This window comes from Hippoglossus hippoglossus, chromosome 22 (genome assembly GCF_009819705.1).
Source record: "Hippoglossus hippoglossus isolate fHipHip1 chromosome 22, fHipHip1.pri, whole genome shotgun sequence".
In the NCBI taxonomy this organism is placed as follows: domain Eukaryota; kingdom Metazoa; phylum Chordata; class Actinopteri; order Pleuronectiformes; family Pleuronectidae; genus Hippoglossus; species Hippoglossus hippoglossus.
The window spans coordinates 2391900-2404289 of NC_047172.1; the positions used below are offsets into that span (position 1 = coordinate 2391900).

The window sequence follows — 12390 nt, forward strand, 5'->3', positions numbered from 1 at the left end:
TCTGAGAGGAATGTACTGTACACATCGAGGGGGCGGGGCCTGAGCGCAGGGCCGCCGCTGATTGGTGGACTCTGACGCTGATCAAGCCTCCGCCCCCGCATCTCACGGGGCAGCGAATGTGCGGCCGCTGCGTTCAGGGGCGTCCCGGAAAAACCAGCATCGCATCTTCACAGAACACGTGAGCGGCCTGAGTGGAGGAATATGATGCAGGGAAATGTTGGTGTTTCTTGCATTGCCTGTGTTAAAAAACAGACTTAAACATATGTATGATAGGTTTGGTTTAAGGTCATTTAAATAATAGTTCGGCCCGACATTCAAATCCAACTGAAACAGAAACAGCGTCATGTTTTTAGACTAAATGACCTTTAAAATTACATTTTAAATGCTTTTCTTGCCCTGTTGGTGTTTGAAGCTACTGGTGCACACATTTCCTTTGGGATCAATGAAATATTGATCTGTCTGTCTGGTTTAATCTTTAACTGTGCTTCATATTTTATAACCTAATTTCTGTTTTGCATGCAAAACCATGATCTAAAGAGAAACTTATATATCTTAGTGACGTAAATAGTGGATTCAAACGTGTAATATTTACCCCTGGAGTGTAAATAAATAGAGATATAGAGCAGCAGGAAATAGTCAAGTTAAGTAAAGTAAATATAATCACAATACCAAAGCGATTTTGGATTGAGCAGAAATTCCAAGTGAAATGTGTTGGAATCCTCGTGTTTTTCAAATATGTTCAGGCTTTAAAGCAACATCAGACACGAGCTGAAGTGTCAGTGAGTCCCTGAACGCAGCGTTTTAAAGAGACAGATGACTCAGAGGGCCGGATGTGACGGAGGAGCGGGGGAAGGCAATGCCCATATAAGGAAACTGTTCATTCACAGTTTTTCTTCCTCTTCCTCTTGAACCTGCCACAGACTCGAACTTCTTCTTTCCTCTTCTCCTCAACAGAAAGTAAATGTTCAGCTGCTGCTTCGTCGTCCGCTGAGCGACAGTTACACACGTTGTAGGAACACGACTGCAGGGCCACTCAAATACACCCTGAAATACAAAAACACAGAATACTAAATGTGCCAAAAATATAGAATTATGATACTTTCACTTGTCTTTAAAACTGCTGCTTTTCCTGTATTGTCTTTTAACTGGTTGTGCAAACAGGTCTTGATAAACACATTTCTTTGCACTGTTTGTTTTACAGATATGGCTCGAATGATATAATCAATAAACTTGAATCTTGAAACCGCACGTTTTCCAATATTTCTCACGCACGAACAAATAATAAAATGGATGTTGTGTCGAGGTTTGACTGCAAAGAAACTACAGAGTCATCCTGGAGACACAGCTTGTTAGTAGCATCAATTCATTATTGGCTTCACAGAATTACAGGCTATCACCACTTTAATGTGTCATTGAAGAGCTGGATTATAACTTGTGTTACGTCTCATTCAGAGCAATCCATCACTCACTGAGGTAATTCATCAGAAATAATGAGAGTAACTTGGCAGTTGTGTGGAGAGAAATTCAAAGTGTGCTGTATTTATCTACCACCACAGAAAAGTTTCTCTGTTAACTCCCACTGAGTGAATACTGATTAACTGAACAGTCAATTAGTCAAACACGTTTTACTGATACTAACCTGATTAAGACAATAGTCTCAATAAGACACTGATAACAACAGTAAACAGCATTTTCTCATTAACTGATTAAGATCATGTGTCACATGTATACGTCTTAAATTAATTAGAACGTCCTGTCGGAGTTTTCATGGCTTTTCACAACATTGACAATTCTGGCGAGAATGACGAACGTATGACGTAGTGGATGGAATTTTCATGAATATTGTCCATTTAAAAAGGAACCATTGCCTTTGATTAGTAACATTATTGTATTGATCAGAAGGTAATTGATCAAACAAATGTATTATTATATTTCAATATTCCAAGGCCACCTTCATATCCACAGCTATGTCTGCAGTCCCAGATCAGTTGGATTGGAGTTGTCCCTCCAACATGTGAGTGATGTCAAACTCCTGAAAGTGAGTCGTGCCTCGGCTGCAGTGAGACCTTTGTCCTCCTGCTCCCTCACGTGTTGACGCTGGGCCGTGAGATTCTGCATTAGATATGCAGAGTCACAATGGATTCAACCGAACGGGACTATTGTCTGTGGGGGGGCTATGTGCGCACAGACAACCTGTTCACAGCAGAGCAACACTAAACCCATTTTAAACATGGTCTTAGTAATGAATGGCCCGGTTCAGGAGAGCAGAGAGAGGCTCTTCATATTCTCAAACATGTCGCAATGAAATAATTTTTCGCATAAACTCTTGTCTGAATCAGTCAAAAAGGTATTTGTGCATAAAATTGTGGCTTACTCTGCATGTTGGCCGGCCGCCTGGTCTTGGTTAGACTATAGTTAAAGATTAATGGCCCCTTGGTGAGTCAGCAAAACGGCAGCCGGAGGGAAAAGACTCGAGAGAGAGAGAGAGAGAGAGAGAGAGAGAGAGAGAGAGAGAGATTGAAGAAGCAGCACCGGTGAAAACAGGGTGAACATGATGCAGAGGATCCGTGCAGGGTTTGAAAATGTGCACTAGAAACACAACTGTTCCACCATGTGATGTCCCAGTGGGCGTGTTTCTGGACTTCTGACATGTCTGCAAGCGATTCACTCTGAGCTGCATGATAATAAGAACATGCTCGGCTCATAGCACGTGTGTTGTCTGTTTGTCAGAGGACGAACCTGCGTAGAAAACGTGAGTCTTCAGGGTTAATGAGTAGACAGGCTGCTGCTCTCGTGGTGCCTTCAGGTGCTTATCAAAAACTAGAGATCTGAAGTCCACACGACCGTTTGTCACATTCAAAACGAAAACAGTTTGGTTGAAAATAAAATACTCACAAGTAAAATGTTTGAGTACTTCCTTCCCCACTGCTTATTTCAAACTTGTTTACCTGCGAGCTTAAAAGGTGTAGATCTGATTTACAAATCAGATCTACAGTTGTTTCAGGAAAAGAACGCAATTTAAAAAGTTCAGTATATATTTGTGACCCCATTTCTAAAACGGTTCTGCAGGTTTAATACTTTTTAAGTAGGACAGATATGAATAGTTGGGTCACGAAATAAGTCACACTTCCTCTTAACTGAAGATAAGGTGAAGGAGAGAAAACCCTGGAAACACCACCTTCAATAAACATACTTTAGTACGTGTACAGTTTGTACGAGAGGTTTTAAGACACTGCAGCAGTAGAAAGGAATCGGCCCGAGTGTTTTAAGACGAGTTAACTCATTGATTTGGGGATTTTGGTGACAAAAGTATATTATCAGCTTCAGTTCTCGAAGCTCACTCACATTAATTGCAGATTAAAATCACACCACACAATCTATAGTTGCACCTTTTATTATAAAAAATATTTACAAAGATGCTACAATGTTTTTTCCTTAATATAAAAAAATGCATACATTTTACAACGGTAATTAGTCTTTGAAGTTCTAGCTCCCATTCAGACCAGAGTGACATCCTTCAGGAGTGTTGCGGTAAGGTATTAAGCGTGTCGTAATACTGTATTTTATTCAATACATTTTGTTTGCCTGAGTTAATCTCTTCATCACGATAAGGAACAATTTTGAAAAATGCATTTGATTTTCCACATCTTTAGGAGAAAGGCAACTGTTTGCATAAAGGAATTAAAGGACATTTGAGTCGTATACAATCATTTTGAAACACGTATGACAGAGCTGCATAGTGATTTGAATAGAAACCCGGTTGTTGTTATTACTAATAAAAAAAAAATGTGAGGAATAAATAGGTACTGCATTCAAAGCGGAGGGCGAAATTTGGATAAATATAATTTCATCGGGCCAATGACGTCAATATGGCATGTCTGTACCTAGATATAATAAATACAATAAATAAAACAACAATAAATTAGATGGGTTAACACAAAGAATTCTTCATTTGTTGTAATTCGAACAAATGAGAGAAAGAAATATGGCTTCTTGATGCAGTTATCACCCGGGGTTTCTCCAAGCGCTTCAGAAAAAAAGCTGCTATTATTATTGTTATTAGATCTGTGAAGAAAAAAAAAAAGGGCAGGAAACCACCTTTCATTCGTCCACTGACTCTGACGTCAGCCAGCGTCTGGTTGGCCGGCCGACGGTAAATCCCCTGCCCCGCGTAAAGCTTTAGAGAAAATGAAAGAACAGCGCCTATAAAGTGTGACCACGACACCTGTTGCAGTTGACTTGTTATACCAAACCATGGGAAGACACTGTCTCGAGTCTGGCTACATTAAAATTTTAAAAATCCTGGGAGGGAAAAAAATAATAATATCAAATGATACTTGCAAAATCCCCCAGCTGTATAATGCAAAAAATATATTTCTATATACACATACGTACATATACATATATTCCATTCATAATTGCTCAAATCTTTAGGAAAATATGCATTGATTCATAGATTTGGATTTACAATTTGTTCTGGTTTCTGATGCATGTAGTGTGATGAATTGTTCCTCAGTCCATGTAACAATAAATAGAAATGGACAAAATGGCAGAGAGTACGACCAGAGGGAGGAGCTAGTATGACAGAATGAATGACAGACGTAAACATGGAAAATACGTAAATAAGAATGCATCATGGTATAGGTAATTATCTTTGCCCTCTCACAGGTGTTGCAGAGTTTTGGATTTCATCAACAGAGTAGGAAACTAACTGCGTCGCCCACAGGCCAGGGAGGCTTGTGAATCCCCAAATTTATTGATTTCACCCTCAGCTCCTCAAGCGCCAATTGTTTTGTTTTTTTGTTCAGTAAAAGACGAAGGCCCCAACCCGCAGCTGCCGACTTGTCTAAGTGGCCGTCTGAGGAGACTGACTACGTCTCCAACAGCCGGTCCCCCATTCTACTTGGCTTGCTGTTAATTTCCCAATTTGTCCCAAAACCCCCAACAAAGTCTGTGTGTAACAACACCACATACAGAACATGCACGTGTAATGTGCATAGTCTGTTAAGAGTCTGTGGGATCAGTACAGGCCGGAGGAATGTTCGGTTTCAGGATCCCACTATGATCTCCATGATGTGGTCCAGTTCGTTCAGGTCTGACCTGCAGCTCGAGCTGGAGCTCAGGGCCGTGGGCCCGTGAGAGGAAAGGCTCTCCAGCAGATCGTAAGGCCCCATCTTGGGGGAGCTCTGCATGCCTGTCAGCACCGTATCGAGGTCATAGTAGGACGGGTCCACATCGGAAAACAGTTCCTCGAGTGCGGGGTCAGGGGGCGGCGCCGGGTGCTTGATCTCAAAAGTCCCAAAAACCTGCTCCCCTGTCCTGGAGTCTGCGTTCAGGGTGTCCCGGTCCCCCTCCTCTCCCTCCGACACACACTCCTCGCTGTCCTCCTCTTCGTCCTCCTCGCACTCACCGTCGTCGTCTTCCTCCTCCCAGCAGGGCCCCATGCCAAAGGGTCCGGCCAGGTAAGAGGCCGAGGACAGCTGAGGGGAGACTGGCGACAAGGTGGACATGGTGACCTCTGTCTCCACGTCTCCCTCCATCACCACCTCCTCGGCGTGGTAGCCCTCCTCGAGACCAACCACCGAGAAGGGCTTGGGGCTCTGGCTGGCCTGAGCTGCTGCGTCAGTCTGCCGGCACAACACCTCTGTGGCCACCAGGCGGTCGGCGGGACACTGGGCAGCTGCCAGGGCCTGGGTCATTATCTGCCAGGTGCCGTCCTGGGTCATCTCTTCCTGGATTTGCCGCACCGTGTTGGCGATGAGCACCGAGCGGCACAGGTTTGGCTCCACCAGCATGTGGCAGAGCTGCAGCTTGATCAGCGACATGTCAAGCAGCGACTGCCGCTGCAGGCTGTACGAGGACGTCAACGTCCGAACCGCTGCTGCAGATGATGCCGCCTGGCTCTGGTCGGCGCTGGAGACTGGCTCCTCCCCGGGGTCGGAGAACTTGCGCTTGGTGCCCTTTGGGAACATGTTGTCTCTCTGATGATGTGAGGAGACAGAAACACAGTCAGACACACAACCACGACACTCAGCGACAAATTGATCACACTGAAAAACACATTAATGCCTAATGTACTGAATTTTCACTAGCTAGGGTCAGAGTGAAAGAAATAAGTACCATGTAATTAATAATGTAAATGTGTGATGTAATGAGGCTATGTGGTGTGATATTTGTGTATGGACGTGAGGGAGCTAGCTCTACAATCTGCTCAACAGCAGCTGTGACTGTATAAATAAGCTCTACAGGTTTTAACTCTTTGTAAACTACAGTAAACAGTACATTGTTTGTTGTAGTTGTTTTTTGCTTAAAGTTTGCTATACCTTTCCTGTTGAGAGGCACAGGCAATAGCAATGCAGCTTGGTCCCGGCTGCAACGCTTCAAGTACTTTTGTACGAGCGACAAGCAGCTTTTGTTCAGCACCAGTTCTGCCCATTTTAGGCCAGTCTGAAGCAAGACTCCTGCTGGGCGGAACAACCACACTTTTAACAGACCACTGAGCCACCGAAAATAGCATGGTTACCAACTAAATACGGACGCTGCATCAAAGTAAGCACAGACCAGAGAGACCTTTGTCAGAAAACAAAAAAACAGCACTCAAGTTACATGATCAGTGCACTCACTCTCTCCACTGCCACCTGTGATCAAGAAAATCAAAAAGAGATCCTAATCAATAAAGTGCTTTTAAGGGGGTAAAGGGGAAAATATGAAAAATAAATAGCATTCAAAACATTCACAATACATTGTACCACCGTGAACCGCTAATATGTACAAGGGACATCAGGCTTCCAGGTCTACACACACACACTCACACACCAAGCTTCAAAAACTAGTAGAACGAGATTTTCACTTTCTCTTCACTGAGGAGGGGAAGAAAAGCGGAGTCAACTTCCTTGTTACACACCACTTCGAACACACAGATGTCTTACAGGAACACAACAACACTCGTGCTAGCGGTAAAGCCCTCGGACTCCCAAAATAAATGGGATGCAAGTGAAACTGGGCGACGGGGCTCTGAACGGCAGCCTGTGGCATTTAATTTTCCATCAGACAGAAAAATAGCGTGCAGTGTCCGGCTGCGTCTCCTCAGTGTAAAACCTGTGGGCCGGGCAGTCAACGTGAGGGACTCCACTTTCTTTCGCTGATAAATTTGAAAGACAAATCACAAAAAGTGTCATCAAAAGGTACAATGAAAATATCTGTCACACATGTTGGACTCTAAAGCATCTGGGTTTACAAAGTAGAAAATAAATAAAGAGTTGTTAACAGTTTCACAAAAAACCATCCAAACGTCTGTGGAAACCAGGAAGAAGCTAAATACACTCGACACTGAGGTTATTGTCACAAATCATCTGCAAACCAACAAGGAAGAATTTGTTTTTCTTTAAATTTTAATCTCATGACACCAGACAAAACGAATGCCAATAAAATCGAAAGCATGTTAAAATTAACACATTTAAGAGTTTATGGCCAGAAAACAACACCATATTCTTAAACATTTACACAACATAAATCAAACGTGAAATCAAAAAGTGATTTCTAATTATTAGGAACAAACTAGACACTAGAGTTGTTTCTCTGAATGAGAGAGAAGGATTAAATTACTGTCTTCACCTGACTGATCAGATGATTTGACTAAATCAGCAGCACATTTTCAACAAGTCACAATCCATACCAAATCGAGAGAGGAGAATCTAACGGACACTTGGGAGTCGGGAGGTCTTTGAGTCCCCGCTTGCATAGAATTACATTTCCTGACAGTGGACAGAATAGGAAAAAAAATAGAAGTCATTTATGAAGGTGCCCGGACATCTAAAATACAAAGAGTGAGAGAACAATTGAAAATGGACATGTGTCGTCTTCTTGTGTTGTGCATGTGGTGCTGGCCCCTGTCAAGTAAGAGTCACTAGAGAGCACTATCTCCCTAAAGGAAAAACAACTTGTAAAAAGTGTGATATGAAAGCAGCAGGAAGAGCGACATCCTGAGAGAAAACACACTGCACACAGAAGAGAAAACAGTTTGTGGACATGAGATTTGTTTGACAGGTATATTGATCAATGCTTCTGAACACCCCCCCCCCCGATATTTCAGCATTCTGGGGTTAAATCTCAAAAACTGGAAATTACTTCTAAATACCATAAATCGACAGAGTATTGGCCAGTGTTTTAAATTCTCTTTATTGTAAGAAATAAGACTCAAAATGGCTTTTTATTTGGATCGCTGCCATCAAACATCTGTAGGAGACGAGTGTTACATCATACAACTCACACACGCTGCTTTCCAGACAGTGGAGATCTGCTAGAGATACTCCAACTATGTGGAAGGACATTAATATCCAAAAATCACACGGATACTGCTTCTTTACTCTGTTAATCAATCCTTACATGTGTTTTTCTTGTTTTTTTAATACAAAATATTAAGGGAAAACTGTCAAATGTGATAAAGTTCCAGCCTCTAACACGAGACGAGTTGTTGCTTCTCTGTGTGTTTCACTTTTACGTTTCATGTATTTATCATTAACAACTGAATCTTTGTGGGTGTCTGACAGAAACAAGACATCTGAGTGCATCACTTTGATCCCTGGGACGTCCCCATGATTCATGGACATTTAACAGACTAACGTGTAATCAACAGAATTATTTGCACGTCGATCAATAAGGAAAAGGATAAAAAAAAATGACAAGCGTTAGTTGCAGCTCTGTATTTCGCAACGAATTAAGAATAATTTGCAGCAAATTCCCAAAACTGATGGAGACATTAAAATGAACAAAATGTCAATAACAAAACACCAATAACCTGAAATAACAACAAAACCAGAAAGTGTAGGAAAACCCCCCCCATTAAACATTACAAACTTTAATTATACTTTTCTGTGTATGTATACAACTTGTACTATTCAAGCTCCAGACGCTGAATTGTAGTGACTGAAGTTTCCTGCTCATTAAACTCATCCTTCATCTGAACCTCACACTTTGCTGCTGAGTCCTCGGCAGGGAACTAAAAAACTTCAGATATCAGGAAATGAGGGATCGAGTGTGAGAAGAGGAAGAGGAAGCTGGTTGAGTTCTCACACACACACACAACCAGATGTTCCACTGATAAAGGAGTGAATACAGATGTTCATGTGTGAATATGTCGGATCCAGAGTTGGGATTTGAACCGAACACTTGTCCTGTTCCATGCTAGGAGCCTCGCTTTACGTCAATGGCTGCTAGCATGACCCATCCCCCACTGCACTGAAAACCAGCACTTCCACAGCTAGCCGGGCTAAATTAACAATTCAGCCCAAAAACACGGCGGCTCGGACAAACCCGAGTCCTCCCTCCGGTACCGACGTGTGTGTGCGGTGGGCGGTGTGGCCGGGGGAGTGTGGCCGGGGCCCGGGGAGGCTCGGCCCGGGGCTGCTGGCCGTGACTGCCGCATGCTTTGTCTTTTCAGCATCGGAGCCACCGAGCGACAATGAGGCCATTTTGCGCTAGTAGCTAACAGCTAGCCGGCTAGCTAGGCTACGAGCCGCCGCTGGCTAACCGGGCTGAACGTGCTCCCTGAAACGGGGAAATCGGCGCCTCGGCGGGGCGAGCAAACGTCTGGCAGCCGGTTCACTTCGGTTATTTCCTCCCGCTCCGCTCGCTTGTTAAAAACACCACATGCTAACAGGCTAATTAGCCCAAAGAAGCGCCCTCCCACCTCCTCCTCCACCGCCACCCATCCTCCGCGGTCCTTCCTCCCTTCGAGCCTAAAAACAAGAGTTTTCGCCGCGGCTCGTCTCCGTAAGTTCCCCCGAAAAACAACAGCCCGCCGCCCGCGGGAGGAGCGGCCGCCGGCGGACGTGTCGTGTGGCCGCACTCACCTCGTGTTTTGCGTTATTCGGGTCCCGTCTCGCTCATAGGATCGACGGCAGGGAAAGCGGAGATCAGGTTCAGATGAGATCATTCATGCCACGGCTCCAGAAACTGAAGTGGCTGCTGTGTCCTGCTGCTGCTGCGGAGCGGACGGCAGGAGGGACGGCTCTGAGGGGGGAGGGGAGCCGACACCAGCAGCCATATGCCCGGGATTCCTCCCTAATGATTCCTGCCTGCTCCGCGCACATCCGACGGACAAGTGGAAACCTGCGGTCCGCTCGGCGAACACAGAGAAAATGGCTGAAATCATTACGGATGTTACAGAGTATTTGTAACATGGGGCACGTGTACTTTTACACACACACAAAAAATCTTCACTATTTCTTACAGAACATTTACTTTTAACACTGTATATTTCTACACTGTAATAATACTTGTTTATACAATTTAAATAATAAAGTACAATAATCCTACAATTACCTCAAAAGTATGCTTTAGTACAGTGAGTTACTTTGGATTGTACTACACTTATTCAAGTAATTTACTTTGGTATTTCCTTTTTATAATACTTCTCACTTCAACTATTTGCATTACTACTACTAAAGAGTATTTCTTCAGCTAAAGGCACATTACATTTTTACTCCAATTTATGTAAAAATAGAATTAGAACAATAAAAATTAGTACTTTTTGTACAAGTAATAATACTACTACTCAGTTAGAATACTTTATGTTATATGCTATTACACTACAAGTGGTAGTTGAAGAAGTACCCAGGTCTTTATTAGTAATGGTCGAAAACGTGTGCAGTTACATAACATTTAAGTACTCAAGTACCTTACAAGTTGAGTATAGTACTTATATAAGTTTACTTGGTAGGCTAAGTACCACACAAGTACTCTGCTGAGGCAGCCTTTGAGGTAATTGTACTTGACTTGAGTATTTCGATTTTATACTATACTTTATACTACTTTATAGCATACTAAACTATACTATACTTTAATACTATATACTTCTACTCTTTTACATGTATTTAATATTCAATAGTTACATGCTCCTTGTTTTTCTTGATGAAGATTAAATCACTGGTTCCAAACTGTTTTTGTATAAGTAGTAATAACAAAGTGTATAAATACTTTGTTTCAAGTATTATATTGAAAATTAGTATCACATTTCTTTATAATTTTCATATGTTGAAGCAATAGTGGAAGAAGTACCGTGTTCTACTGGCAGTAGAAGTGTGAATTAGCATAAAATTGAAATACTCAAGTGTATTACAAGTTTCATTATTGTACATAATTATAGTACTTGAAAAGAAGTTAACTTAGTGAGTTCAATCACTCACAGTACTGTACTTAAGCAGACCTTTGCAGTAATTGTGCTTTACTTTAGAACATCATTTTTTAAATATAATTTCTTATAATACACTTCAAACCTAGTACATTTATCCAGTTATACATAAGTCACATGCTCCTTCCCACATTAAGATTACTCCTCTGAACTACTTTGTAAAAGTGGTAATACTACAGTGTATAAGAATACATTTTTAAAAAGAGTGGTGCTGGAATTATTGATCCTTTACATCAGTATAACAGTACACTACAACAGTTGTGGAAGAAGTACTCAGGTTTTTAACTTCAATTAATGACTACTACTACTACTACTACCAATAATAATAACAATAATAATAATAATACACCAATCATAATAAACAAGTGAATGTGTTTTATGCATCATTGTAGGATTATGTATTTTAGGTGTTGGTTAAATTATGTTTATGCCCCTTTATGTTTGTAAATTGCAGTTGAAATAATGAATCAGTAAATACTGTTAATCAAGGCCTTCTGTATCAGTCGTCTTATTTCTCTCTAACACCACGACCCCCCCACACAGCACTCTTCACTCTGACTGCTGTGATTATCAGTAATTATCAGTGCTGGTGATGGTAATTACCTCTGTCACGGAGGTTTTTGTTTTCAGTCCCGGTAATTAATCTAATCAGCCCTCCTATTAATGATTTATTTCAAACATAACAACCGATTGAAAAATTTGTTGGAAAACAAAAAAAGAGCTCATTAGTCTTCACTGTTGTGAAATCCAACGGGTTCCGTAATTATGCTTGACACCAGCCCTGCAGGGGGCGCTGTTTAGGGTCAGATATTTGATTTCACTCAGTTTAAATTATCAAAATGATATCGAGCACGTTTTATCCATCACAGGTAACTTAAGTTAGTTTCATTGACAAACTGAAACACAATCCTCCCCGACCAGTACCGGGGATTAATGACATGATCCCAAAGTTTTTTAACAGTGTATTTTACCTTGAGCCCTTCAAATTGATTGATTGATTTATTGATTGATTGATTGATTTATTGATTGATTGATTGATTGATTAATCATATGTCTGTGATAAGAACTACCTAAAATGAAAAAAGAATGTATTTAAATAAAATGTATTTGACATGTACTTTGACTTTTTTTGATTCATGTCTCATCTGCTAACATGGAGGAGGTGGGGTTTCTGGAATGTACTGCAGCCAGCCACCAGC

General features: G+C 41.8%; 1 protein-coding gene across 3 annotated transcripts; it reads right to left on the bottom strand.

Annotated features, from left to right (window-relative positions):
• Nucleotides 1-3376: 3376 nt before the first annotated feature.
• On the bottom strand, nucleotides 3377-10157 carry cdca4 (cell division cycle associated 4). Of its 3 annotated transcripts, XM_034577513.1 has the most exons (3): nucleotides 9852-10157; nucleotides 6324-6461; nucleotides 3377-5981 (listed from the first exon to the last, which is right to left on the bottom strand). In XM_034577513.1, the coding sequence occupies exon 3, from the start codon at nucleotides 5970-5972 to the stop codon at nucleotides 5049-5051; it is 924 nt and encodes a 307-aa protein (XP_034433404.1). In that variant the 5' UTR covers nucleotides 5973-5981; nucleotides 6324-6461; nucleotides 9852-10157; the 3' UTR covers nucleotides 3377-5048. The 3 variants fall into 3 exon arrangements, with proteins under 3 accessions (XP_034433404.1, XP_034433402.1, XP_034433403.1); XM_034577511.1 differs by lacking the exon at nucleotides 6324-6461 and having other exon boundaries at nucleotides 9852-10156; XM_034577512.1 differs by lacking the exon at nucleotides 9852-10157 and having other exon boundaries at nucleotides 6324-7022.
• Nucleotides 10158-12390: the final 2233 nt, after the last annotated feature.